Raw genomic sequence first — 25,659 nt, 5'->3', positions numbered from 1 at the left:
GGACAAAACTGTAGACCTGACCTGCATACGGAACTCATTCAGGTTTTCGTCCTGCAGCTTTCAAAGGTAAGTTTTCACCACTTTTATTCTCTATTAACATACCTTGTAGCGGTAATGGTGGTGTGACTATGAATACTCCACTACATAAAAACTGTACAGTATATGTAGAGATTTAAGACAAGGGAAAGGGAAACAGTTTTAACAGTTGTGAAAAATGAATATGTAAACTGTCACACAAAGCCAAGCGCTTAGGACTGTAGGTGTACGTATACAGCATATCTGATTATGCAACACACAGTATAAATACTTGCTTACTTGCTAAATAAAAATTTTCCAAAGAGATACAGTATTTTGAATATAGAATTAAGAAAATGAGATAAAGAAAGACAAAAGTAAATACATTTGAAATGAATAAAGAAGAAGAAGGTACTGTTTAGATATTGACTACATTTAAGTGCTTATTTAGTTTAGTGTTTTTGTTCACTCTATGTTCGGACCCAACATTAATCCACTGAGCGGTATCATAAATTATGGTCAAAGATTCCTTCCCAGAAAGTTTGTGTGGGTGAAGAGTTAAAAAGCAAGAGTATTGGCTGTTTTGAGTGTAATGTGGGCATGAATCAGTGTATTTCAGTCAATTCAAAGAAAGAATGCGAAAGCTGCATGACTTAGAGGCGATCTCTTATTTAAACTAAAGATCAGATTTCAAAGATTGAAATAAAGATTTTGGCACACTGGCTTTCATCCTCAAGAACACAATCACCTGCCATTTGTAGTAACTAGGACAGATGTTTCAGCTCTTTTGTTGCAGAACAGCCTCCAACAATAACATGCCCAAACGAGAGAAATGCAGGATATAAATAAGACATTTGAGTGCATACATTTAAATTAGGCAGCGAATCCACAAAATGCAGCTCTAAATCTGAGCTACATACTGTAATAGTAGGTGGAAATAGTTTTAACTAGCCGTCTTCCTACAGTTTATACAAGAGAGATGAACATCACAAATTTAGCTCTAATCTCATATAAATGTTTAACTTTAATAAACTTTAGCCTAATAAAAACATTCATCTTTTTTTACCTAACATAAGTTAGCTTAACTTAGTATCAGGACAGTCACTTAACCTTATGTTAGCTTAAAATAAGGATAACTTTTGTGATATATTGTGATATATCAAGTTGTTTTAGTTGTAAGTTTTTAAAAAAAATAGCTGTCATTTTCATGTGTGTGAGAGCAGCCTAGGAAGCAATTGATACTGTAACGTTCGTAACAGTAAAATATTGTAAAACAACTTGTCACCTGTGAAATGTTATTCCCTGTTGGTTGGTTTTGGCATTTCTTTCGTTAGAACATCCAAAAGCAGCACAAAAGTCTGTCATTTTCTACTATTTGAATGGGTCAGAACACCTCTGCAAGATGGCAGCGGCAGACTCATCTCACAAGCCCGAACGCAGCGTTTACTGTATGTATCTACCATCGCTGTGGTAGCTACCTCAATCAGCCCCAATGCAAGCCTGCTGGCCAACAAACTTAATGCAAGCTAAAGCAGACAACGTAGCTCAGTGACATTTTCAATACATAGGGCTATACTAGGAAATGTGAGAGAGGTTTGTTTGTTTCAGTAATGTGCAATGTTGCAGCCCATTTCGTAAGTAGGCCTACTTTACAATAAACACAGTACTCTGTTTGTTCCAAAGTCAAAATACAAATTTAACCCATAGTTATTTAATAAGCCAAACCTAAAAAAAATAACTATGTAGTTTGCATCATCTTTTTATTATCGTCTGTACCACTCCAATGTTGTAAAGTAATATATGATCATTTTGAAATAAATCACAGCAGATTTATAAAGTAAAGAACCAATTTCCCCAAATTTCTAGCTTCTAGTTGCTCAGTAGGTCATACTGTTGTTACCCACTCATTCCCTAACTTCACATCTTGTTCCCTTTTACCTACATGTAGGCCAACATGTCAGTACGTACTATACTGGTACAGCTTTAGTACAAAAAAGCATACTTGCAAATTGGGAAGAATAATTGCCCTCTCTGGGAACAAAACGGTTGCCTCTTTAGGCAAGGCAAGTTTATTTATATAGCACATTTCAACAACAAGGCAATTCAAAGTGGTTTACATAAAACACAAAAGGCATCAAGACAAACGGTAAAAGCAAGATAAGGCAATATAAATACATTTAAATACAATTAAATAGAAAATATAGATAAGATAAAAGTAAGATAAAACAGGAGAGTTACATTTACAGTGCAGTGTAAGATATTAATCAAAAGCCTCAAATTTGATTTAATAAAAGGCAGCGATGAACAGAAAAGTCTTCAGCCTTGATTTAAAAGAACAGAGTTGCAGCAGACCTGCAGTTTTCTGGGAGTTTGTTCCAGACATATGGTGCATAAAAACTGTTTAGTCTTGTTTAGACTCTGGGACAGAAAGCAGACCTGATCCCAGACCACCTGAGAGGTCTGGATTGATCATAACATAGCAGAAGATCAGAAATGTGCTTTGGCCCTAAACCATTCAGTGCTCTATAAACCAACAGCAGTATATTGAAATCAATTCTTTGACAGACAGGAAGCCAGTGTAAAGACCTCAGAACTGGAATGATGTGATCCATTTATTCCACGTCTTAGTGAGGACGCGAGCAGCAGCGTTCGGAATCAGCTGCAGCTGTCTGATTGATTTTTAGAGAGACCTGTAAAGACACCGTTGGCTGACTTTGTGATTAGCTTAATGTGGCTATTGAAATTCAGGTCTTAATCCATGACTACATGCTACTATGAGGCTGAGACAGAGATGCACTTCCTCCTACAATGTTCAACATTCAGTGAAATAAGGAACATTTACTTCAACAAGTTCAATTCTGTAATCTCAGATTTCAAAGAGCTTAATGAGCTCTCAACATTAAAAATACTCCTGGGAGAAGGAGACAGGGCCGATCCTGCTGCCCAGTATGTATCAACATGCCACAACCTGAGGGACAGTGAATGACCTAGACACAAACAACACATGCATGCATTCTCTCTCACACACACACACACACACACACACACACACACACACACATACATTTAAAAAAAAAATGTTGCAGCGTTTACATAGTTTTCACTTATTTGTATTTTTAACTGCAAGTCTACAATATTTTATTATCATTACTTACTTTTTTGTATAGATTTTTAACAGCACATTTCTTCTGTTTATGCATATGTTTTATTTAACACTTGCTTTGGCAGTGTTAACATCTGTTTGCCATGCCAATAAAGCCCCATTGAATTGACTACACCAAGATTTCTGGCTTGGTTTGTGGTTTTTAACATTACCGATTTAATCTGAGCGCTAACTTTTAATTGTTCTTCTTTGGCTCCAAAAACAATAACTTCAGTATATATTATATTTGTTTAACTGAAAATTCGGGCACATCCAATCGTTGATTTGACAGGTCATTTTTTGTCCGTTCAGATGTGTAATTACAAGAGACGTCGGGTGTGGAAGAGAAAACCTGAATAAATATTTCACTGGTGTTTCAAAGGTCCAGTATGTAGGATTTATTGGCATCTAGCGGTGAAACAGTGCAGTTTGTCACCATTTCAATACTGCTCGCCTTACCCTCCTGTTCCAAGCATGTAGGAGAGACTACGGTTTATCTAGCCAATTTTTTGCAGCCTGTAGCTGACGGAAATGGATGCTAAGTTTGCAGAATCAGTTGTGGGCTTCCTGTTTCTTAGCACATTCACTTTCATTCTTTTTCTATTACCTATCGAGACAGGAATTGAGAAAGCTACCAGCACAGAGGGCCCCGGCTTGTAGCCTGGATCCAGCAGATATCTATTAGAGCTTGCAGTATTTTGTATACAAACAACTGGACATGCTATATTTTTATCAGGCTGGGGAGACAGGATTTTGATGCCGTTGTCGGGGGGGGGGGTCCGGGTGCCGTAACTGTGACAAATGTGTCAAAACTGACTGAAGACTTAAAGCCAGTGTTGGAAGTGGACGCCAAAGGGGGTTTAGGAGAGAGAAAATGGGAGTAGGACGAGGGAAAGGGCGTGGGCTAAGTTTGGTCCCAGCAGTGACCAGCTCTTTCATCTGGTCAGTGAATTCCAAGAGGGGGGAGGAGGGTGACCTGGATGGGGTTTGGGTGAGGTGAAGAAGGTGAATCCTCACAGGTGGTTGTTGGTGAAGGGGGTGGAGACTCTTCCTCTTGGCTTTGATGTCTCTCATGATTAAAGCTCTCTTCAGGCAGGGGCTAAGGTGGCTCTCTTTCAAGGTTTCTGCCAAGCTGTGTTATGTCTTTTTCTTGTTTTAATTCCTCTTGTCCTTGGAAGAGGGAACAGATGGGTGACGCAGAAAGTAAAATAGGTTAGAGATGAACAATTTTACTTCTGACTTGTTAAGGCTGTCATGGTTTTGGGTTTTGAGTTGAGTCATTTCCTGTTTTATTTTGTAATACTCACCGCTCATGTGTTTTCAACTTTACTTCCTGACTTTGTGTCGTTTCCCTTCAGTTTTGATTGTCTGCCCCAACCTGATTAGTTTCACCTGTGTCTAGTTATCCTCCACACCTCTGTATTTAGTCTGTGTGTCTTCACTCCCTCGGTGTCAGGTTGTCTTTTGTACCTTTGTGACAAGCGTTCAAGCCTTACCCTGTATTTTCCTGCCCTTTTGGATTTGTTTGCCTTTTGGACAGCTTATCTGGTATTTACCTGTGCATGACTACCCTGTAAGCTTTATCATTTGCCAATTAACAATAAATCCTTTTGAACTGCTCCAGCTCTGCCTTGTAGTCTGCGTATGGGTCCTAATCCCTGTGTTACTGGTTACCCTGCTTGACACATTATGTCACAGGCAAGTCTATCTGCCCTAAAAATATGTCTGCAGTTCCAGAAAAAGTTGACTTTGTCAATAAAGTGCACTGAATGGAGGGTACATACAGTTGAGTGCCATGTGTTCAGTGCCAACAATCTAAGTCTCCCAACTCCTATTCTGGCTGGTGATAGAGGGCCACTGATAAACACCTCAGCATTCAAGGAGCTGAGTGTGTTCAACAGATCAATAAAGTCTCCCGGTTTCCCCCACCATCAAAAACATGTATGTTAGGTTCTCCTGTCAGTGCCCTTGACCAAGCACTGGCCAACAACTGGAGAACTGATGCTAATTAGCCATGTTTTAGCATGCTCTTGTCCATTGTTTTAAGTTCATGGTAAAGTAGTGTCATTCCCACATAGTCCATTCACTTCCACGTTAACTTCTAATCAGTGGATTTTGGTTTTCAGCACTGCAATCTTCCGTACAAGTTTGTGGAAGTCATCTGTGGAGAGGGTGGGCATCTTGTTGCTAATTAGCTTTAGCAAAGTACAACATTTACAGTCACTGCAGTACAGACTTGCTGTTGGCCACTCTCACACAGTACTGAGGTCATAAAAGTGTTGAAAATATGGCAATAACCTACTTCATCTAAATAAATTACAGTCCCAATTATTTATAAGCATCCAGGAGCCGCTGCTCATAATTTCTAAAAAACAATATCAGCAAAAAAATGCAAGCAGAGGTGAGAGCAAGCAGCAAAGTGCCTGTACTGTAAGAAAGTAGGAAGCAGGGCCAGATCATGGTCCCGTCAGGCCCCTGGGCACATGTCTTTTGGAGGGAAAATGTCCGCTCAACCTGTAGTTTGTCACTGGCAAAAAATCATGAAAAGTGCCATGAAAACATTGGGGAACACTGACCGCAAATTAAGTGCCTGCAACATCTCAAGCTGTTTAGTTGGGCACTTCTCATCCTCAGAGTCAGACATGAAAGACTTGAATTGTATGAGTTTGTTGGCAAAGTTCATGTCCAGTTCTGATGGATATGCAGCAGAGAGTGCATTTACCTTTTCCACAATGACATCCCTGTTAGTAATCCTGATCTGCCCTTTACTAGACACCTGATCTGACTCTATGTTGCCCCCCATCTCTTCCTATTGTTGTACCAGAGAATTATTCAGCCCACCCAATTGTACTGTTCCACCTGCTTCTTTAACATGTTATCCGTTACTAATCGGGCCAAACTCACACACATAACTAACACAGCTGCCAGGCCTTACTGCACTCCAAGCTAGGTACAGAGCATTGAGGTGCAGAAGGGCTCGCTTTGGGAAAAGACTAATCACCGCAGCCATAGCTGCCTTAAATAATAGGCGTCGCTGAACTGGCCAGAGTATGTACTGTTGTCTGTCATTGTTGTTACTGTGTGAAGTTGTTGTCTGATGTGTACAGTGGAAAGGAATTTCCCCTCCGGCACAACAAAGTTTAAAGTCTATAAACAGTACTCCAAAGAGAAGTAGGTCATGGGTTCCATCGGCTCGATCTTTGGTCAGTTTATGAATGAGGTTTTGGTTAGATCCCTGAAAAAAGTTCTGTGGTTAAGACATAAAATACACCCGTTAATATCCAACTTGTGAACTTTGGAGCTTTCATATGCCTTAAAAAAGCAGTTGCTAGCAAGTGGCTGCAACAGTTGTTGCACAGCACCTCAGCTACACGAGTCTCTGGGTAAATGCGACGGTTTGTAGTAGTTCCACTTAGCTTGACGTTAGCTTTTTACTATTATCTACTGCATTTATGCTTCAAAAATGTTATACGTGGCTCTCATTTGTGAAGATTATCTTTAGAAACAACCATTGTTGATATCATTTTTTTAGACTTTTGTCAAGGGAACCCATGGCAATGCTTAAAGAGTTCTGGGATGCTAACTTCTGGGATGGCCTACATCATTGCAGGGACACTCTAGAGTCCCAATTAATTTTCTTCATAGAGAAAAAAGTTTAGATCCAGAAATCCATAGTTGGGCGTGGCTTGAGACCCTATTTTTGCCAGACTTATGTATTCTATACATCAACTTCAAAAAGAAGCCATTTCATTACTTTTATTTCCTTTTAATATTGCCTTTATTTAATCTTGCTGTCTGTATTTTGTTATGCTCTATCAAGTGAATATACCTTTTTTCCCACAATTATAATCAGATTACTTAAAAGATTAGAACATTTTACATACTGTATAAACAACAATATTAAATGATAACCACTAAACAGTGTGCTACTGTGTAACAACATCACAATGTGCATTAAGCACACCTGTTCATTTGGGCTTTGCTCTCAATGAGGTTTTTATTCCCACGGCTACAGCATCCCATGTTTTGAACTAATAGTAGTTTTGAACTAATAGTTAGCTAGCTAGTAGCTTTGATTTAAGCATCATGACTATGGCATGCTGTTTTAACATTTATTCAACCCACTGTAGATATCTACCGCTTTATCCTATACCCTTTTCACACAGACAATCCATGAACAAATGCCACCTAACTAACTAGTTAAGTTGTGTGCCACCTAATTAGTTAGAGTTTTAAGCTGATAGTTAGCTGGATTTTTAGTGCAGCTAATTTGGTTGTAATTTCTGTTGGCACGCTGAATCATATAGGCAGCTAGGGAAAATGGCAGCTCGCTAAAATAAAGGGATAAGTAGTTACGGATAACAGTTTAAATGACGACCTTCAAACTGTCTGTGCAGAATGAGCTGACTGTTGGTGAATATTGTTTCATGTCACAGGATATTGTAGCTTGCCAACCAGTGGCTCAGTCGTACAGAAGCACTGTGCTCTCTGAGAGGCTCTCGTTTTAAGCATGCGCTGTATCTATCAAGGGGCCCAGGTGTTACGCTTGATGTTTCAGAAATTATTTCAAAGGTACATTTTGTGACATTACTTTTTTCTTATATGTAGAGATGATTTAAAAAAGATTAAATAACTGCAAACAGTCATGACAACGAATATGAAACTGTAACAAGCAGAGAGTCGTGGACTGTAAGTGTACAGATTACTGCAATTAAACCAATTGTTTTATTTCATTTGGGATTTTTTTTACTCTTCCCTAAAACAGACCAAAAAAAAGCAGTTTGAGAAAATAGCTAAAAACAAAGAAACATGCACAAAAGACACAGTATGTAGAATTTAAAAATTAGAATGAAAGTAGAACATGATATGAGCATGCATAATTAAGGATTAAATCAATAAATAATAAAGTAGTACCAATGTTTAGACATTTCAGGAATGGAGTCCATATATCTAGAAGATGCTCACAAAAGCTTTTAAAAAATAAATTCTTATTATTCTTATTATTGTTATTGTTATTGTTATTGTTGTTGTTGTTTTTGTTATGTCTATTGGTCTGGCCCAACATTAATCCACTGACAGGTATTTATAGTGATGTTTGCCAGTTTTCCAGGAAATGATGACAGCTGAAATATGAAAAAGAGTTTTGTGTGTTGTGACAATATGAATCTTGATGAAAAGTCTCAGGAGGATACAGTTATCTAACCCAAGACAGGTTACAGCCAGTAAATTATTCAGTTACTGAAGTTTTAGTGAAATAAGAACATGAATGAGCTCTAAACATAATACCTTCTATGTTGAATTTGTATGTAGTTAGTGTTTTGTGGGGCATTTCAACCTTTATTAACAGGATTTTGTCAGAATAAACGTCAACAAGGAAAAGTACACAATCTATCACAAAAGATAAAATATGCATATATCAAGTGAAGATAAAAAGTAAAAGTAAAAAGTCATGCAAACCTCCTCATCTGAAATCAGAGGACAGAGTGCGTTCAACAAGAAGTGGGGCATCGAGTACAGAAGACGAAAATGTCCTAAACCAATGTACATGAACATTAAACATTACATTAAATTAACATTAAAACAACTGGACAATGTTCTGTGGCTGCAGTAATGACCTCACATCAGCACGTAAAAATGTTTGCATACATCAGCAGAAATTGTTTTACTATCTGAAACTGTATTATCTGATTAAATATTATTAGCAGGTAATGTAACAAATATTGAGGAATGACAATAGAAACTGAAAAGATTCCGAAAACACTGTATTTGTCTGAACTTCCACTTACAGCTTTAGTGATATCACTGAACAATATTTGGTAGAACTTTTAATAAACTTAAACTTTTAATAACCTAATTTCTCAAACAACAGGTTTCACTCTGAAGAATGGACGATTTCTACATTAACAGCACTTCACAGGACAAAATCTCTAGTTACAGCAATATCACCTCTGACTACTATGGCAGCATCATCTCAGAATCCTATGATTTTAATAGAAGAGATGGATTCATCATGCATGTGGTGACATACATTATCATTTGCATTGGCCTTCCTGTGACCCTCGTGGCCATCTATGCTCTTTATTCTCTGGTATGTACATTATGACTGAGATTTTTTGATTTACTGTCTGTGTCATGTGTCTGTCGTACAGTCTGTCTGTCCGAAGGATCTTGATCTGCCTTGAGGGCTATGTGTCAGGGGGCTGGAATAGAGTGTTGTAATGACCTGCACATTTACAGGAATAATTTACTCCATAATTAAAATTTACATGAAGTTAATTAGACCTTAAACACATGCAGTTTACATGTGTGGCTCCATTCCAGCCTTCTCTTCAACTGTGGAGGTTAATGGCACCATTTAGTTACAACTCATAAAACCATAAAATAGTCGTCACAATTGTCAGAGCAATTTGTACAGCATTATTTGGGTTTTTTATTAAAAAACAAAAATTTTAATTTGTCCAGTACTTTGGTTTATGACTAAATACCTGCAAAACTAATGTTCAACCTCGAGCTGAAAAGTGGAGACGCCAAGGGGCATGACAAAATGACGGTATTTGGCAACCTGGGAATGAGAACAGGTTGGCTCACTCACTGTCCTCCAGGATATAATGAAGTCATGGTTCCCTAAAATTAAAAAACATACGCAAGGGCAGAACATCGGGAGGGGGGACCTTGGTGTGGTTTAAAGGAGATCTTTGCCGTCAGATCTCACCAGTAAAACAGGGTAAATCACACATTTGGTTTAGATTAGATCAAATCCTGGGCATAACTGATAGAGGTCTATCTTTCTGTGCTTTTTATATACCCTAAGTAGATTCTCCTTATTTTGAAGAAGAAATTTTTGAAACTCTCCACTCAGAAATCGCCTATTTCCAGGCCCAGGGAAGCGTGCTCCTAACTGGAGATCTGAATGGACGAACAGGAATCGAACCTGATGTCATCAACCCACAGGGCAACAACCATGTGTTTGGTCAGTCTCCCCTGTTTACCACACCAACCATCACCCATCGGAAAAACATCGACTCTGAAATAAATCAAAGTGGCAGGGAGGTAGTGCATCTCTGTCGGGCCTTAGGCCTGTACGTAGTTAACGGGAGATTCACATACCCCAGCTGTTCGGTCTAGCGTAGTAGACTATGCAATCACTGACATGGACCCCTCCACTATCAGTGCATTTATTGTCAGACAGCAATCCCCCCTTTCAGACCACAGCCAAATAAATGTGTTCTTTAAACTCTCAGGTCAAATCAGTGACACAAAAAGGGAACCCAGGAAGCTGTATAAATTAAATCCTACTTACAGATGGGCCCAAGACAGTGGAGACAAATTCATCATGGCCTTGAACTTGCCTGATCTGATGAATGACATATCAGTGTATATAACCAAAATGTCCCTACCAGAGATGGTGTAAAAAGGCCATTGATGATATCAGTATGATATTTCATAAGGCAGCTATTAAAGCTAACCTTATAAAACAAAAACGGAAGCCTGTTAAAAAGTAAAATGCCAACAAATGGTTTGATCCAGAATGCAAGACCATCAGAAAAGACCTGAGAAAAATAGCAAATGAAAAACATCACCAACCAAACAATCCAGCCATATGCATTAGGTACAATGACGTTTTAAACAAATATAAATGTACAATTAGGAACAAAAAACAAAATCATACCCACATGAAGATATTGAGAACGTCATTAATCAAAATCAATTCTGGGATAAGTGGAACAACCACAAGCACTAACCATCCAAAATGATGACATCTGGAGAGCACATTGTGAAAATCTGTACAAAGACATACCAATAAATCAAATTAATTCAGATCAATCTGCTATAAAAGAAACTCCAAACATTAGAAGAAACAATTAAAGACAAACAAAACCCCCTTGATTACCCAATTACTTGGGAAGAATTGACCACACAGACAAAATCTCTCCAGCCAAGGAAAGCTTGTGGTCTGGAGAGCATTAACAACAAAATGCTCAAATGCAGCACCCCAGAGATGCAGTGTTGCAGTTGTTCAATACCGTATTATCTGGTGCAAAGGGCTTATTTCCCCCGTTCATAAGAGTGGGGACAAATCAGACCCTGGTAACTACCGTGGCATCTGTGTCAGCAGTTGTTTAGATAATCTTCTTTAGTGTTCTAAATAAAAGAATACTAGATATCCTTGACAAACACTCCATCTTGAGTAAAAATCAAATTGGCTTTCTCCCAAAACAACGCACCACCAACCATGTATACACCCTTCACACTTCAACTGACAAACATGTACCCCAAACAAAAAATGCTAAGATATTTACTTGTTTCATTGATTTCAAGAAAGTTTTTGACTCTATTTGGCATGAAGGGCTCTATTACAGACTTCTACATTGTGGTATAGGGGGCAAAATATATGATCTGGTTAAATCACTGTATTTGGAAAACAGGTGTGTTGTTAAAATTGGAAACAACCTGAATCCTTCAGCCAGAGAAGAGGTGTTCGTCAGGGCTGCAATTTAAGCCCCACTTTATTTAATGTGTATATAAATGAACTTACTGTACAGTTGGATCAGCGTGCTGCTCCTGGCCTCTCCCTCCTAGATAGAGAGGGGAAGTCTCTGTTTTATGCTGATGACCTTGTTCTACTGTCTCCTACTGAACAAGGACTGCAGCAACAGTTGGACATAGTGGAAAAGTACTGTCAGAACTGGGCCCTAGCAGTAAATATGAAGAAAACTAATGTCATGATTTTTCAAAAATGCCCCAGATGTCGGGAGAACAAATACCAGTTTACCATAAATAATCATATCATTGAACATAGTATGAGTTGTACCTACCTTGGTGTAACCATTTTCAGCGGAAGACTCAACCCCCCAAAATGCACCACAGAGCGCCACAGGAAGTCATTACTGCCTGTGGCCATCAAACTCTTCAACTCCTCCCTTTAAGTGTCAGTCTGTATGACCCTAAGTCATTAAACTGGACATTGATCATTAACATCACTGCAATACTTGAAATAATTGTGCAATATTCTCTGTTTAATACTGCTGTGCAATATACTCTGTTTTCAGATATTTATTCATACTTCTATTACTGCTGTGCAATATCCACCGTCTCATAATAATCTTAATAAGCTACACTTAACTTGACAGTACATGCACTATTACTTATTACTTCTATTATTACATTGAATTGTTATACCGTACATACTTATCATCAACCGGTAAATCCACTTTGTACTTTACACTTATTTTAAGCAGCTGTAACAAAAGAGTTTCCCCTCGGGGATCAATAAAGTATTTCTGATTCTGATTCTGATAACAGCATCAGGGAGTTTCAACATGGCAGTGAATGCACTAAAAGAAAAAGCTCAAAGAGCTTTAAATGCAATTAAGAGAAAATGTTATAATTTCCAAATTCCAATTAAAATTTGGCTTAAAATATTTGACAGTGTCATCCAGCCCATTACGCTGTATGGTAGTGTAGTATGGGGTCCACTCAGTCATCATAGCTGTACCCGTTGGGACAAACATCCAACAGAATCTTTACATGCAGAATTCTGCAGATACATTTTACACGTGCACAGAAAAACTCCAACAAATGCATGTAGAGCAGAATTAGGCAGATAATGATAATTAACATTCAAAAGAGAGCGCTCCCATTTTTGATCACCTTAAATCCAGCCCCCGAGACCCCCTCCATTGCAAAGCCCTCCAAACCCAAGAGCTGAGCCCCTATGTCAGCTGGTCCTGAGACTAACTGCCCCCCCTCAGACACACTCTCACAACAGCACTGCTTTCCAAACACCAGTCAGAGGAAACCAAATTATAACACAATGTAAAGAAACCTATCTGGAACATTGGAAAGAAGAAGCTAAAAGCCAAAGTAGATCAGAATGGTATCTGGCCCTAAAAAGAGAAGATGAACTGGCAGAATATCTCTCTGCTGTCAGAGACAGAAAGCAGAGACAGATCCCGACCGAGGACAGGCTCAGTGACCACCAGCTGGCAATCGAAAGAGGAAGACACAAAAGATTCTGGCAACCAAAAGAAAACAGAACATGTGGTCAGTGTTTGACAGGTGAGGCTGAGACAGAGATGCACTTCCTCCTACAATGTTCAACATTCAGTGAAATAAGGAACATTTACTTCGACACGTTCAGCTCTGTAATCTCAGATTTCAAAGAGCTTAATGAGCTCTCAACATTAAAAATACTCCTGGGAGAAGGAGACAGGGCCGATCCTGCTGCCCAGTATGTCTTAACGTGCCACAACCTGAGGGACAGTGAATGACCTACACACACACAGCACATGCATGCATATATGCACACACACACACACACACACACACACACACACACACACACACACACACTCATTAAAAATAAATAAAAAATGGTGCAGATTTCATATAGTTTTCACTTATTGGTATTTTTTAACTGCAAGTCTACAATATATTATTATTATCTGTATATATTTTTAATAGCACATTTCTTCTGTTTATGTACATGTTTTTATTTCACACTTGCTTTGGCATTGTTAACGTCTGTTTCCCATGCCAATAATGCCCCATTGAATTTGAGAGAGAGAGAGCCTGTAGTGATTTTACAGTTCATTGATGGTCAAGTTCAAATTCCAGTTAAACCCTTGCATACTGTTCATATTCTATATCTTCACAGTATGAGTGAAGGTATAGTCAATTTTGACCGAGCCCAAGAAACCCCTCATAGCAAGTGTCTATACCAAATTTTGAACCACAGATATATATAGAATGTATGAATAGCCTACCTGACTGACTAATACATTGATGACTAATCTTAATATTTCAGAGAGCAGGGAGAGCCTTTTCTTTTTTGGTTTTACATCATCTACCATCACACAATATCATGTCCTATTTTACCTCAGACATGAAAACATAACAGCCATAGTGATTTAAATTGTTTTATTGAAACTGAACATGGGAAGAACATTCTGGAACTGTGGGGTTTATTATATAACCATTACTCCCATCAAACATTGTCCTCACTGCTATATAATAAAAAAAATCCTCATAACTACTATCTAATTACAACTATTAACAATGAATTCAACATTAACTAACGTTTAACCAACAAACAAAAAAGTAATTGCTACACACGCTTTTGGTCTCTGTTGGTTAGCTGGAAATTGATGGGTTTTAATTTGTTTATTATGAGGTTATTTTGTAACATTGCAGGTGCTTGTGCTTGCAGGTCCAGATCTCGCACCAGTGTCAACTCTGCTGAGTTCAATGATGCCTCCCACAATAGTGTACTACAACCAGTTCATGAGTTAAGAAAGGGGGCATGGCAAAATGGTGTGTGTGCATGTGTATGTCTGTCTGTGTGTGTGCGTATGTCTTTCTGCAAAGTTTGGTCATGTTGCTTGAATCTGTTTAGAAGTTATTAGCCTTTTTGTGATAGACCATTCCCCTTACCATGCCCCCTTCTAGGCAATTGGCATGAACACAAAGACACACCTTCACACACACAAAGTTGACCTCCGTGCTAAATTTTAGCATCCTAGGGCGAAAACTGTGGGGACATTTTTGTGGACCAACTGTCCGAGAGAGCGAGCTATAGAGCTTCTGGTGACAGCTGAAAATGTACACAGACATGGCATGTCCAGTTTCACAGATTCAGGATTCCCTTAAACCACGATACGATAGATATGGGTCAAATTTGAAAAAAACAAACATTTATAGCACCTGTACAAAAGTATAACATTTTTAAATATTTTCATTTTTGTGCATTTTGGGTCACTTTAGGAAAGGTCATCAAATTTCAGGCTAAAAGAACGGCATTTAAGGTGTTTTTATTGCTGTCAAATGGCAAAACGGGTCAAACTTGTATGGGTCCAACAGTATGTAAGGGTTAATGAACACAAAACAAAACTCGTCCACTATTCATTTGCACTACAGTGATCAAATATTGTGTTCATTAATAATAGCCTAATTGTTTCATTTTTATTTCTAATAATCGTTTTGTTGTTGTTGTTGTTGTTATATGTGAGCCTATATTTGATGCACATTTCTTCCCCACCACAAACTTCCATGTGGCTCTTGTAAATCCCATATGCCTTACATGTACGTCTGGTCTTCACAGGCGGAGAAGTTTCTCTGCAAACTGACAGCTGAAAACTTCATGTCTCCTCCTATTACTTGTGCGATCCTCCCTGAAATTCATATGCAATGATGAGACAGGCGCACCTTGCAAACACACACATGACACACAAACTGCGACTTTGAAATATGAATTCTTCATACCTGTGCCTGAAAAACAGCTGCAAAAGCTGCAGTAAATCCGGCCCTTAGTCTTGTTACTGCAGTGACTGGCCAGTGTGTCACTTCTGATATTTCTGACAGCACAAAAAAAGAGTTTGATGAAAAGTGCATGAATGTCTCTGACTGCAATTGCTGGGCAGAGCCAGTTGACAGGTTCGGGAGGAGGTGGAGTTCAGAACGTTTACAACTGCTTATTTACTATTACCAATGTTTTCCTGCAGGTGCGAAGCGATCATGTTGTTCCGATCTACGTCATCAACCTTCTCGTTTCTGACATCATTCAGTTCTGCTGCATGATCGTTCAGGTGGTACAGCTACAAGATTTGAAGATATCAGAAATCTTCATTTCTTTTTACCTCTCTGGTCTGATTGCCAGTGTTGGCTTCATGGTGTGTGTCGCCCTGGAAAGGTAGCTATCTCTCTATCCAGTATGTGTGTAGCTACTTCCGTGTCTGAACCTTAAATTACTATGGAGAGAGCTATTTCATTCACCCACCACCCAAACTGCACACCACTTCTGCAGTTACCAGACATCACCTATCCAGTCATCCTTCGCCGCCACCCTGTCAACATCGCAGAGCGACCCAATTAAGCTTTGTTTATTCTTGCGCAAGACACCGTGGCGCGTGCCTCTGCAGAGCTGCGAGCATGCACAGTGGCACTTATGCTCAACGCGCTGTCCGTTGCAATATTCTCCAACACGCCAGGGGGCATACAAACATATCATGTGAATAAGCAAAAAGTCAACGAGTGTCACTGAAAGAATGTCATTTTCCAACATGGCAACACTTTCCAAAAAAAATACTTATCTTTTACCAGTGTGGTGGTGGCGGCAATCTCTCCCCATGAACTGAGTCATTTGGCTGTCCCTGTGGTCTCTCAAAAAAGGGTGCTAGAGGTGTTTGTAGAGGCAAACCTGATTGACCAGTCTACCACTGGCGTCCATGTTGAAATGAAAGCGCACCACGCGTCTGGGGCGCCTAGTTACAAAAATTCAGAGGTGCACGACCAAGAAAGGCGCAATGCGTCAAGCATAAACCAAGTTTTATTTTCTATGTAGAACCCCGCAGCGCGACGCTTCACTCCACTGTCCTATTTCCATCATTGAAAAACAGCTTTTTACAGAGAAAAAGCTGTGGCTGTTCTTAAATATAATATTGGCCCAACTACAGACATTATTTACTAGTTTGTTGCTTGCTTCTCACTGTAGTTTTAACTAGTTCACTTGTGTCTGTATCTACAAGGCAAAAATTAAATAAATAAACTCCGCTCGCTCCCTGCTTGGAGGCTACATCGCGGCTCCTGTGGCAGCTCGACTTCCTGTCCTCACCTCCTGCTGTCGCTGTCCACAATGTGTGGATCATTGACTATATATATAATACAGTGGTGTGAAAAGGTGTTTGCCCCCTTCCTGATTTCTTATTTTTTTGCATGTTTGTCACACTTAAATGTTTCAGATCATCAAACAAATTTAAATATTAGTCAAAGATAACACAAGTAAAGACAAAATGCAGTTTTTAAATGAAGTTTGTTATTATTAAGGGAAAACAAAATCCAAACCTACATGGCCCTGTGTGAAATAGTGATTGCCCCCTAAACCTAATAACTGGTTGCTCCACCCTTAGCAGCAACAACTGCAATCAAGCGTTTGCGATAACTTGCAATGAGTCTTTTACAGCGCTGTGGAGGAATTTTGGCCCACTCATCTTTGCAGAATTGTTGTAATTCAGCCACATCGGAGGGTTTTCGAGCATGAACTGCCTTTTTAAGGTCATGCCACAGCATCTCAATAGGATTCAGGTCAGGACTTACCCACTGACTAGGCCACTTCAAAGAACTGCAGGCCTCACTTGCCTCAGTTAAAGTCAGTGTTCATGACTCCACCATAAGAAAGAGACTGAGTTCCAAGACGAAAAACCACTGCTGAGCAAAAAGAACATTAAGGCTTGTCTCATTTTTGCCAGAAAACATCTTGATGATCCCCAAGACTTTTGGGAAAATACTCTGTGGACTGACGAGACAAAAGCTGAACTTTTTGGAAGGTGTGTGTTTCATTACATCTGGCGTAAAAGTAACACCACATTTCAGAAAAATAACATCATACCAACAGTAAAATATGGTGGTGGTAGTGTGATGGTCTGGGGCTGTTTTGCTGCCCAGTCTCTTTCTTCTGGTGAACTCTGGAGAGTTTCCTCTGTCCTGTCAAGTTTATAACTACAGTTTTTAGTTTTCCTGCTTAAATGTCCCACGATATTTGCTGTGACATTAGGTCTACTGCTCTCATGGAAACGCCTCTCTAACCATTTAAGTAAATCATTCAAAAAACACACACACATCAGTACAACACACAATAAAGAAATCACCTGGAAAACTTACGATGCTCAACATAATTTAAAAGGCAATATAGCCTACAGGGACCGTGGAGTAAAATGCAGGTACAGGTCTCTAAATCAGAGAAAATCATTTGTTCGAACGGCGGGCGGGTGGATGATTGGATCGCATCAGAGCCGATCCGTGCATCACTGTGCACATTTGCACATGAGGCACAGCAGCAAAACTTGAAAGTGATGAGAATGTAATTTGTTGCTCAAATTTTCTCCCTGGGAGCACCGAATGGTTTCTCTTTCACTGTGCACGACTACGTTGCCACTTGCCAGTAATTTGGTGCCACCCTGCTATAAGCCTCGTACCCCCCTTGGATAGGCTATTTGTTCTAGTGCCGACAGTGATGGTAGCCTACTTTTTACTCCACTACATTTGTATGACAGCTTAAGTTACAGGTTACTTTTTAGATTACAATTTTTCATACCCTTAATGTCCAGTGAAAACCATGTATCTCCAAATGTGGTAATTTTGAATTTTAATTTTTCTGTTAAACTGAAGGATGAAGTGTTGCTTTATGGGTTGAGAAAATATTTGTACTTCTTCAACTAAAAACTTTTTTAAAAACCTAGGATTAGCTAGAAAAGGAATTGTCACAAAGAAAACAGGGCTGGATGTACAGTTTGGGTGAGGTTCTGAATGAAATAGCTCTCCCTATATTACTGTATAACTCTGAAGCTTCTCAAAGACTATGTGTCTGTCTTGTGTTACAGGTATTTGGTCATCGCCTGCCCACTGTGGTACCGCTTCAGACGAAGCATCAAGACCTCTGTGGTGGTCTGTGTGGTGGTCTGGGTCCTTCCTCTTGTCTTTCTCCTCACTTTCTTATTAAGGGTTGAACCTAAGGTCCCAGTAACCATCTTCATCGTCCTCCTCCTCCTTCCCTTCCCATTGTTCATATTCTTCCTGGGTGGGACCCTCAAAGCCCTGTCTGCTTCCATCTCAGTCTCCGCTGAAGAAAAACGCAGAATTGTGGGAACTTTGGTCCTGGTGCTGCTTACTTACACGCTGCTGTTCCTGCCCACCATCATTGGGTACCTGTCAAAGGGAGCAAGAGATAACGTTACCTTCAGAAACCTGTTTGTCATGTTTGATAGGTTGAGTCCTTTTGCAGACTTAGTTCTGTATGTTTTCATGAGGAAAGGGACCATAGACCAGCTTTTGGCCTCTGTGTGCTGTTGCAGAATGGACAGTAATGATGTCAGCATATCGACAGTATGAATGATGACAACATTTACAGTCAGCTTCATGCAGGCAGAGAAAGAGGGAGAGAGAGGAAGGGGAGAAAACAGGAGGAGAAATGTGGGAAAATAGAAAGGATGGAGACAAGACAGATACTGTCATCTACTGATATGATTTCCAGTAAGACACCTAGCTGTAGATAAAAGGAAGCTTTGTTTTGACTCTGCTGTGGGAGAACTGGTTGCTGGGAAATGTTTTGGTAAACTTGTTTTGGTTCACTGTGACGGCTGTTTGTGGATGATTTTATTAGTTCTTTGGCTGTAAGTTTGGCTGTTGTTTGACTGTTAAACACAGGGAGAGCATCTTAACAAGTCTAGGATTTTTTGATTTGTCATACACATTTTAATTTAGTTCCAGAGTTATAACTAATGTATGTGTCCAAAACTGTATTTGTTTTGCTTTTTTGTTGTTTTTTGTACGAATATAAGAAAAATACTACATATTGTGTGTTTATCTTTATTTAAAACATGTTTTAGTGGTAGGCATGCTAGTTTTTAGGATGTGATCAGAGCAGGTATTTTGCAACAGCTGTTGTGTGCTTGGCAATATGGATAAAATCTCATATCACAGTATATGCAATTTTATATGAAATTGTAAATTTTCTGGAAATTCAATTAAAAATCTGTTTCTAGACACAAATGTGACTGTTTGCCTTTGATTAACTCAGTGAATTAAAACCTGATAAATGAAGGTTCAGCTAAATCTCTGCTGGTTGACAAATCTCTCTTGCCTATATGAACATAAAGCCCAACCCTGCTGTTACCAGGGAGGCATCAGCAGTTTTTTTTTTAAATGACCAAATTATGTTTCCCATAACTCATAACTTAAAGTTCTCATACTTTTTAGATAATAATTTGGGACAGGGACAGTCACAACAGATGAGACAAATATTTTTCAATATACGTTTGTGAAGTTTACTGTTTCCCGTTTTTAAACTTTAGCTGATTACCAACTGAGATCCAACAATAATAAGCATATTTCCCAAAATATCAGAGTGTTTCTTTAAAGACCTTTGCTTTAAAGAAACACAGCCTTAAAGTTACGACTTGATAAGCTGTACAGTGTACACAATTATGTTGATAAAATGATATCAATTATACTTTATTTAATCATACATGATAAAAATAGAATATAAAAAACTTAATTCAGTATTGAGTAATTTCAACTCCATTCAGAGCACACGGTGGCCAACAAGGGCAAAGGTACTGCAACTTAACTAACTAACATCTTATATTTTATGGTGGATCTCTGACTATTTAGACTTTACTGTGCTAGAATTTCATCAAGTCTGCACACTGAAAAGGTTTTGGCCAACTTGATGGATAAAAACATACAGACCTAATTGGAAGTCTGCTCATACAAAGAAAGAACTGAAAAACCACATATGTTTGTGTATATGTATAACTGATTTGATGTGTAGGTTAACAGGCTAAGGAATGTCGTATAAATGTATATTGCCCTGTTGGCCTGAGGCGAATAGATAAGACCTGCATCTGTACCAGTTCAACATGACTATCTCTTGTAATTTACATTCATTGATGGTTTATGATGTTTGTAGTAAACATTAAAGTTAATACATTTACGTACCAAGGGTAGCGCTTCTGCCTAGTTGGGCGCCACTGCTCTCCCTATAGGAAAACAATGGCACAGCCAGCGCAGATCGCTTCTACCACTGATCATGTGTGGGCACCTTGAATCTTTTAAAATGATCGTAGATAAACAATTGACTTACTCCTACTCTAGGCGAAGAGCATTTTAAGAAGCCTTCGAACCATGGATGCTGGAAGTCAGTCAGAGTTGGGGGTGCTGAGAGATAGTCTATATAATGACATCATACTAAATGCTGCAAGACATTCATGGTTTTTGTATTAATTTGAATGGCCTGGATAATATGTAGCTAATATTTATTAACAACCTTTTACTCTCATTTCTGAACATTTACACTACAACATACCTTAAACTTGAACACCAACATGCTGTATGTCAAAGAAGCCACAGCAACTGCACAGTCAAGAACACTAAAGTCAAGCATGAAAACTGCAAGGAGATGATGAGGGAGTCAGCACGTGTCCTTAATGTGTGGCCTATGACCTGTTCATTATACAGTAGTTTACAATAATGCAGGGCAGTGAGGACACAGCCACTTCACACAGGAGACCCACTGTATTCCAGTGTTTTGGTTTGTTTTGTTTTTATTTTCTCACACAAGACATTTTTGGAAAGCTGTTTGTACATTTATTATTGACTACGTTTGCAAGGACATTTCTCTGTATTGCCATAATGTAGCTCTCTGGATTCTATGATTTCCATATGACAACTAACAAACAATTATGCCATGTAAATCTAAATATTATTTGTCACATATCACATAGACAGTTACAAAATTTATGAAAAAGAAATCCCTCCATCTTCTAGTTTTCTCAAGTAATTTAATCATTGAAACGAGTGAATCATCCAATAACAAAAAGTCTCTCACAACACTGTCTGTCAGTGACACTTCAAAAAAAACAACAGAGGAAGCTATGTTGTGCAATTTTTCTCCCTGTCACTACTGCACTAGGGCTGTTTAGAAGCAGATGACAACCTGTAGTTACTGGTATATGTAACACATTATAGTGGTGGTACAGCAGCGCTTAACCAGTAAGTTTTATGGTATTTTACCATGTAGCATAAGTACAATTTTAATTTGAATCTTAATGTTAATGGGGGGGGGGGGCTATTAACATGTCTTAGATAGTTTACATTCACAGTAATGTTATTTGTGCTAAGGATCACACAGTGCTTTGGTTTACAGTTGTTGCTTTCCTTTCCATGTGTCCATGTTTTCTTCAGTTTTACTATCACAGCATGTGTGAATTGTGCTCCAAAACATGGAGGTACTGGTGAAATGGTGAAAATAGTGTTTTTGGTTGGAAAAAAACTGTGTACATGCTAACATACATGCTACCATTGTCTTTGTTATTTTTAACAACAGGTCACACTGTGAAGAATGGAAACTTTCTACAATTACTACGACTACAATGACACCTACCTGTATGACTATGATTATGACTTTGGAAATTACACCATGTTTAAAGAGTTTGACTTTTTCAAGCACAATAAGGATTTGCCAACAGTCTCATATGTGATTGCATGGATTGTGATCTGTATAGGTTTTCCATTGACATTACTGGCCATCTACGCTCTATATTCACTGGTATGTAAAGAATTATCAAGCTTCCTTGTATGTAGAAATCTACATCACGGCAGTGATCTAGTAACTGTTGCTGTCCACAACAGCAGAAGTGCAGCCAGGATGTTATGTACATAGCAACATAACTTTTACTTTTAAACTGCCCTTGGTCTGTGTGTAAAATGTAGTACAGACAGTAGACCAGTCATTCCCTGCTGCCTTTTTCACCTTTCACTCTAACTGCAGGTGCGAGATGACCATGTTGCGCCAGTCTATGTCATCAACCTCCTGATGTCTGACCTCATCCAGATATGCTGCTTTGTGATCTGGGTGGCAGAACACAGATTCATGGTCGTCTCTGCCTCTAAATATCTCTACTTCATCAGTGTGATGGCCAGTGTTGGCTTCATGGTGTGTGTCGCTCTGGAAAGGTAGGTAGTGTGTGTGCATGAGCATTTCTCAATGAAACGTTGTGAAAGCCAGAAATGTGACATGTTCTGACTGGCTAGGGCTCCATCTATCCTTTATTACAGGTATTTGGTCATCGCCTGCCCACTGTGGTACCGCTTCAGACGAAGCATCAAGACCTCTGTGTTAGTCTCCATTATGGTCTGGGTCTTATGTTTCATCGAGTTCCTTATTGCACTGCTAACATCTAACTTCTGGCACCCACTCATTTTCCGCTCTGTTTTGCTTCTCCTCCCCTTCCCCCTGCTCATCTTCTCTCTGGCTGGGACCCTCAAAGCCCTGTCTGCGGCCATTTCTGTCTCTCTTAAAGAAAAAAGGCGAATCGTAGGAACTTTAGTTGTGGTGCTGCTAAACTACACAGTGCTGTTCTTGCCCTGGGTTATTTGGCTCTTGGAATTGTCTCATATTGTCAGTGATTCAGGTTTATACTTATCATTTCTTCAGTTCAGTCCTCTTGCAGACCTGGTTCTGTATGTTTTCATGAGGAAAGGGGCTGTAGACAAGCTGCTGGTCCACCTGTGTTGCTGCAGGATGACAAGAGAGGAAGAACAGGAACAGGTCACCACGAATGAAAAAAACACAGAAGAAGTCAGCTCGGTGTAGACAGAGCAGGAAAGGAAGATGGAAAAGAGGGAGCGAAAAGGGAACTGAACCTAATCATGGAATCACAAGTTCCACCCCTTTCCTTCAATGCACACAATGGACAACTTTCCTGGGCTGATAATGCACTGTAACTTCATCCTACTGATTTATTTAACATTATAATCCTTAAAACTTTGATTAATCAGACCCTCTCCAAAGAGTTGTTTTCATTGTTAGTGGTGGACTCTTTCATTCCCACACAGGATTCAAATGGCCTACCTATGCCCGACAGATTCACAGGAAACGATGCATGCATGTAATCCAGCTTAACTGTTTGTAATTTTATCTGTATCAGAGCTGTATTAAGTTACTGCTAATGCTAACTGCTGAAGCTTTATATTAAAAACATTCAACTGGCGAAACACGAGATGACTTTTATTATTCTTGCGTTATATTTTCAGTCATTGTCAAACTTGCAAGTGCTATATAAATAAACCTGATTAAATTACTTAAATGTCACTGTTTTGCCTCAGTACCTTTAATGGCAGCTAATGATTGTGCATCCCAGCCTGATCTCACAAGAAATTTGTATTTAATTAGATGAAAAAAATGTTCACCATTAACCCTCATCCTACCGACTGGAGCCACCCGCAGACCCCAGAGGTATACTTTTTGTCATATCTCACAGGTGCTTTATTCTATCATTCCAATTTTTCTTGACTTTGTCAATTAATTTGTTCAAAATGACTTCATTTTAGTTTCTGTTTTAATTAGTGCATTTTAAAAATACCAATGTATTGGGGTCCTGGGAGACCAGTCAAATGCACCCAATTCCACTTGTGCAGTTTTAATAGATGGAACTATTTATTGAGTCCATGTTTGTCATGGATCCTAATTTAACTTGAAATTACTGAAAACTAAATGATACCAGAATCAAAGGATGGTGAATAAGCTTAAATGTTCTAATGTGGATTTAACTTGGGATAAAAGCTGCAATTTCTATTAAAGAAAAGTATATATTTCTGTTTTACACAATATGCAAATTAACTGTAACTTTCCTAAAATAATAATAATAATAATCTTTTTTTTCCCAAGATGACATTAATTACATAACTAATAATGTTTTGAGAAGAAAAAGGTTAACATTTTGCTACGATGGTTGTTTCTTACAGTAGTTTATTCTTAGGGGCCGGGCCCCCAGGGACCCCAGTCGGTGGTCCTTGTATGTTAAATATGTTGGTTTAAGTTTTATCGTATAGTCCTTGATTTGCCTTATCTATGTGTCCTCTACTTGTAATTATTAAATTCAACAACAACAACCTATATGTTACATTAAATGTATGTGCACATGCATTATAAAAGAAATGTACTACATTTCTTGAAATTTAACTTGTGATGTTTGCCTAAATGTGCACAGAATTTTTTCATTTTTTCATTCAATTCATTTTTTTGAGTTGTGATACTGATAGTGATTTGACACTAACCAGTTTGATCATTAAAATATTAAGGAGATGATCATTTTGACTTGAATCTAAATAGCTGTTATTTTTACTCACATACTTCTTTAAACACTGTTAACACATTTCATGAATCCTCCCTGTAATGCTGACTAAAAGCAGAAGAGCAGAAATAGGTACTTAACATGGTATAATGAAGTAAAACTAATTGTGTAGGTGTGTTGGTGTGCGTGTGAAAAACCACAAGGCAAGTCAGACAGGATTTTGCCAGGTAATATTCTGTGATACCCCTTTTTTAGGCTAAAAAGATGCTGACCCATGAGCTTAGTCTGTCTCTCTGCCTTCAGCTGGTCTCCACTCAGCATCATCTCTTATCATCATTTTACACCATTCAACACCTCCACAGCTCATATCTTGCACATCCATGCATTGCTTTTATTGCTGATGTTGTTCCACACCCACTCGTTTGTTAGCCAACTTTAGTTTTAATAAATTACATTTGTTATTTATCTCTTGCGTGGACTCTCTCCTTGTCACATTCACTGAGGGAGTTTGTGACAGGGTTAAAAGGTATATTTCATGCGCATAAGGCCAAGAAGACAAGATCTATAGATAATCCAATCATTTGATACTGTATGTGTGTCTTATGGTTTTAAAAGAAGTAAAAGATGCTACATAAAAATGCTGGGTTTGATGTTTTTGTTAATGCTTAATGTTCTTTTCATTGGCTATAATTGAACGGACTTTTCGTTTTTTCCTTTTTTTATGCAAATGTAGTAGGCATACACACACTGTAGTTTCCTAGCAGGTGTAGCATTTGTACTCAAACATTTGATAATTAGGGAAAAACAGCATCATTGAAATGCTGTTGAAACAATGGTTGGTATGTAGAATAGATGTCTTAAAAAATTATTAATTTA

The 25,659-nt window shown here is 38.7% G+C and overlaps 2 protein-coding genes across 5 annotated transcripts; both read left to right on the top strand.

The window, feature by feature from the left end:
- Positions 1 to 19,694, top strand: LOC122884332 (mas-related G-protein coupled receptor member A8-like). 2 transcript variants are annotated; one of them, XM_044214129.1, is made up of 4 exons: positions 1 to 66; positions 9,027 to 9,245; positions 15,658 to 15,845; positions 18,532 to 19,694. In XM_044214129.1, the coding sequence occupies exons 2-4, from the start codon at positions 9,042 to 9,044 to the stop codon at positions 19,037 to 19,039; spliced, it is 900 nt and encodes a 299-aa protein (XP_044070064.1). In that variant the 5' UTR covers positions 1 to 66; positions 9,027 to 9,041; the 3' UTR covers positions 19,040 to 19,694. The 2 variants fall into 2 exon arrangements, with proteins under 2 accessions (XP_044070064.1, XP_044070065.1); XM_044214130.1 differs by lacking the exon at positions 1 to 66 and adding an exon at positions 10,034 to 10,127 and having other exon boundaries at positions 9,168 to 9,245.
- A 1,468-nt stretch (positions 19,695 to 21,162) lies between these two features.
- LOC122884329 (G-protein coupled receptor 4-like) lies at positions 21,163 to 23,826 on the top strand. Of its 3 annotated transcripts, XM_044214126.1 has the most exons (5): positions 21,163 to 21,700; positions 22,035 to 22,093; positions 22,213 to 22,256; positions 22,479 to 22,663; positions 22,766 to 23,825. In XM_044214126.1, the coding sequence occupies exons 2-5, from the start codon at positions 22,081 to 22,083 to the stop codon at positions 23,301 to 23,303; spliced, it is 780 nt and encodes a 259-aa protein (XP_044070061.1). In that variant the 5' UTR covers positions 21,163 to 21,700; positions 22,035 to 22,080; the 3' UTR covers positions 23,304 to 23,825. The 3 variants fall into 3 exon arrangements, with proteins under 3 accessions (XP_044070061.1, XP_044070059.1, XP_044070060.1); XM_044214124.1 differs by having other exon boundaries at positions 22,035 to 22,256; positions 22,766 to 23,826; XM_044214125.1 differs by lacking the exon at positions 21,163 to 21,700 and having other exon boundaries at positions 21,814 to 22,256; positions 22,766 to 23,826.
- Positions 23,827 to 25,659: the final 1,833 nt, after the last annotated feature.

This window comes from Siniperca chuatsi, linkage group LG11 (assembly GCF_020085105.1).
Source record: "Siniperca chuatsi isolate FFG_IHB_CAS linkage group LG11, ASM2008510v1, whole genome shotgun sequence".
NCBI classification, from domain to species: Eukaryota; Metazoa; Chordata; class Actinopteri; order Centrarchiformes; family Sinipercidae; genus Siniperca; species Siniperca chuatsi.
Note: the sequence above shows the minus strand (reverse complement) of the source record. Positions and strands in the feature narration are given on the sequence as shown.

Bases quoted from the DNA above. Each gene is read 5' to 3' on its own strand.
- LOC122884332 (XM_044214129.1), top strand. From the start codon at position 9,042: ATGGACGATTTCTACATTAACAGCACTTCACAGGACAAAATCTCTAGT. The intron at 9,246-15,657 runs GTATGTACATTA...GTTTTCCTGCAG, and splicing joins TCTATGCTCTTTATTCTCTG to GTGCGAAGCGATCATGTTGT. The intron at 15,846-18,531 runs GTAGCTATCTCT...CTTGTGTTACAG, and splicing joins GTGTGTGTCGCCCTGGAAAG to GTATTTGGTCATCGCCTGCC.
- LOC122884329 (XM_044214124.1), top strand. From the start codon at position 22,050: ATGGAAACTTTCTACAATTACTACGACTACAATGACACCTACCTGTAT. The intron at 22,257-22,478 runs GTATGTAAAGAA...CTCTAACTGCAG, and splicing joins TCTACGCTCTATATTCACTG to GTGCGAGATGACCATGTTGC. The intron at 22,664-22,765 runs GTAGGTAGTGTG...CCTTTATTACAG, and splicing joins GTGTGTGTCGCTCTGGAAAG to GTATTTGGTCATCGCCTGCC.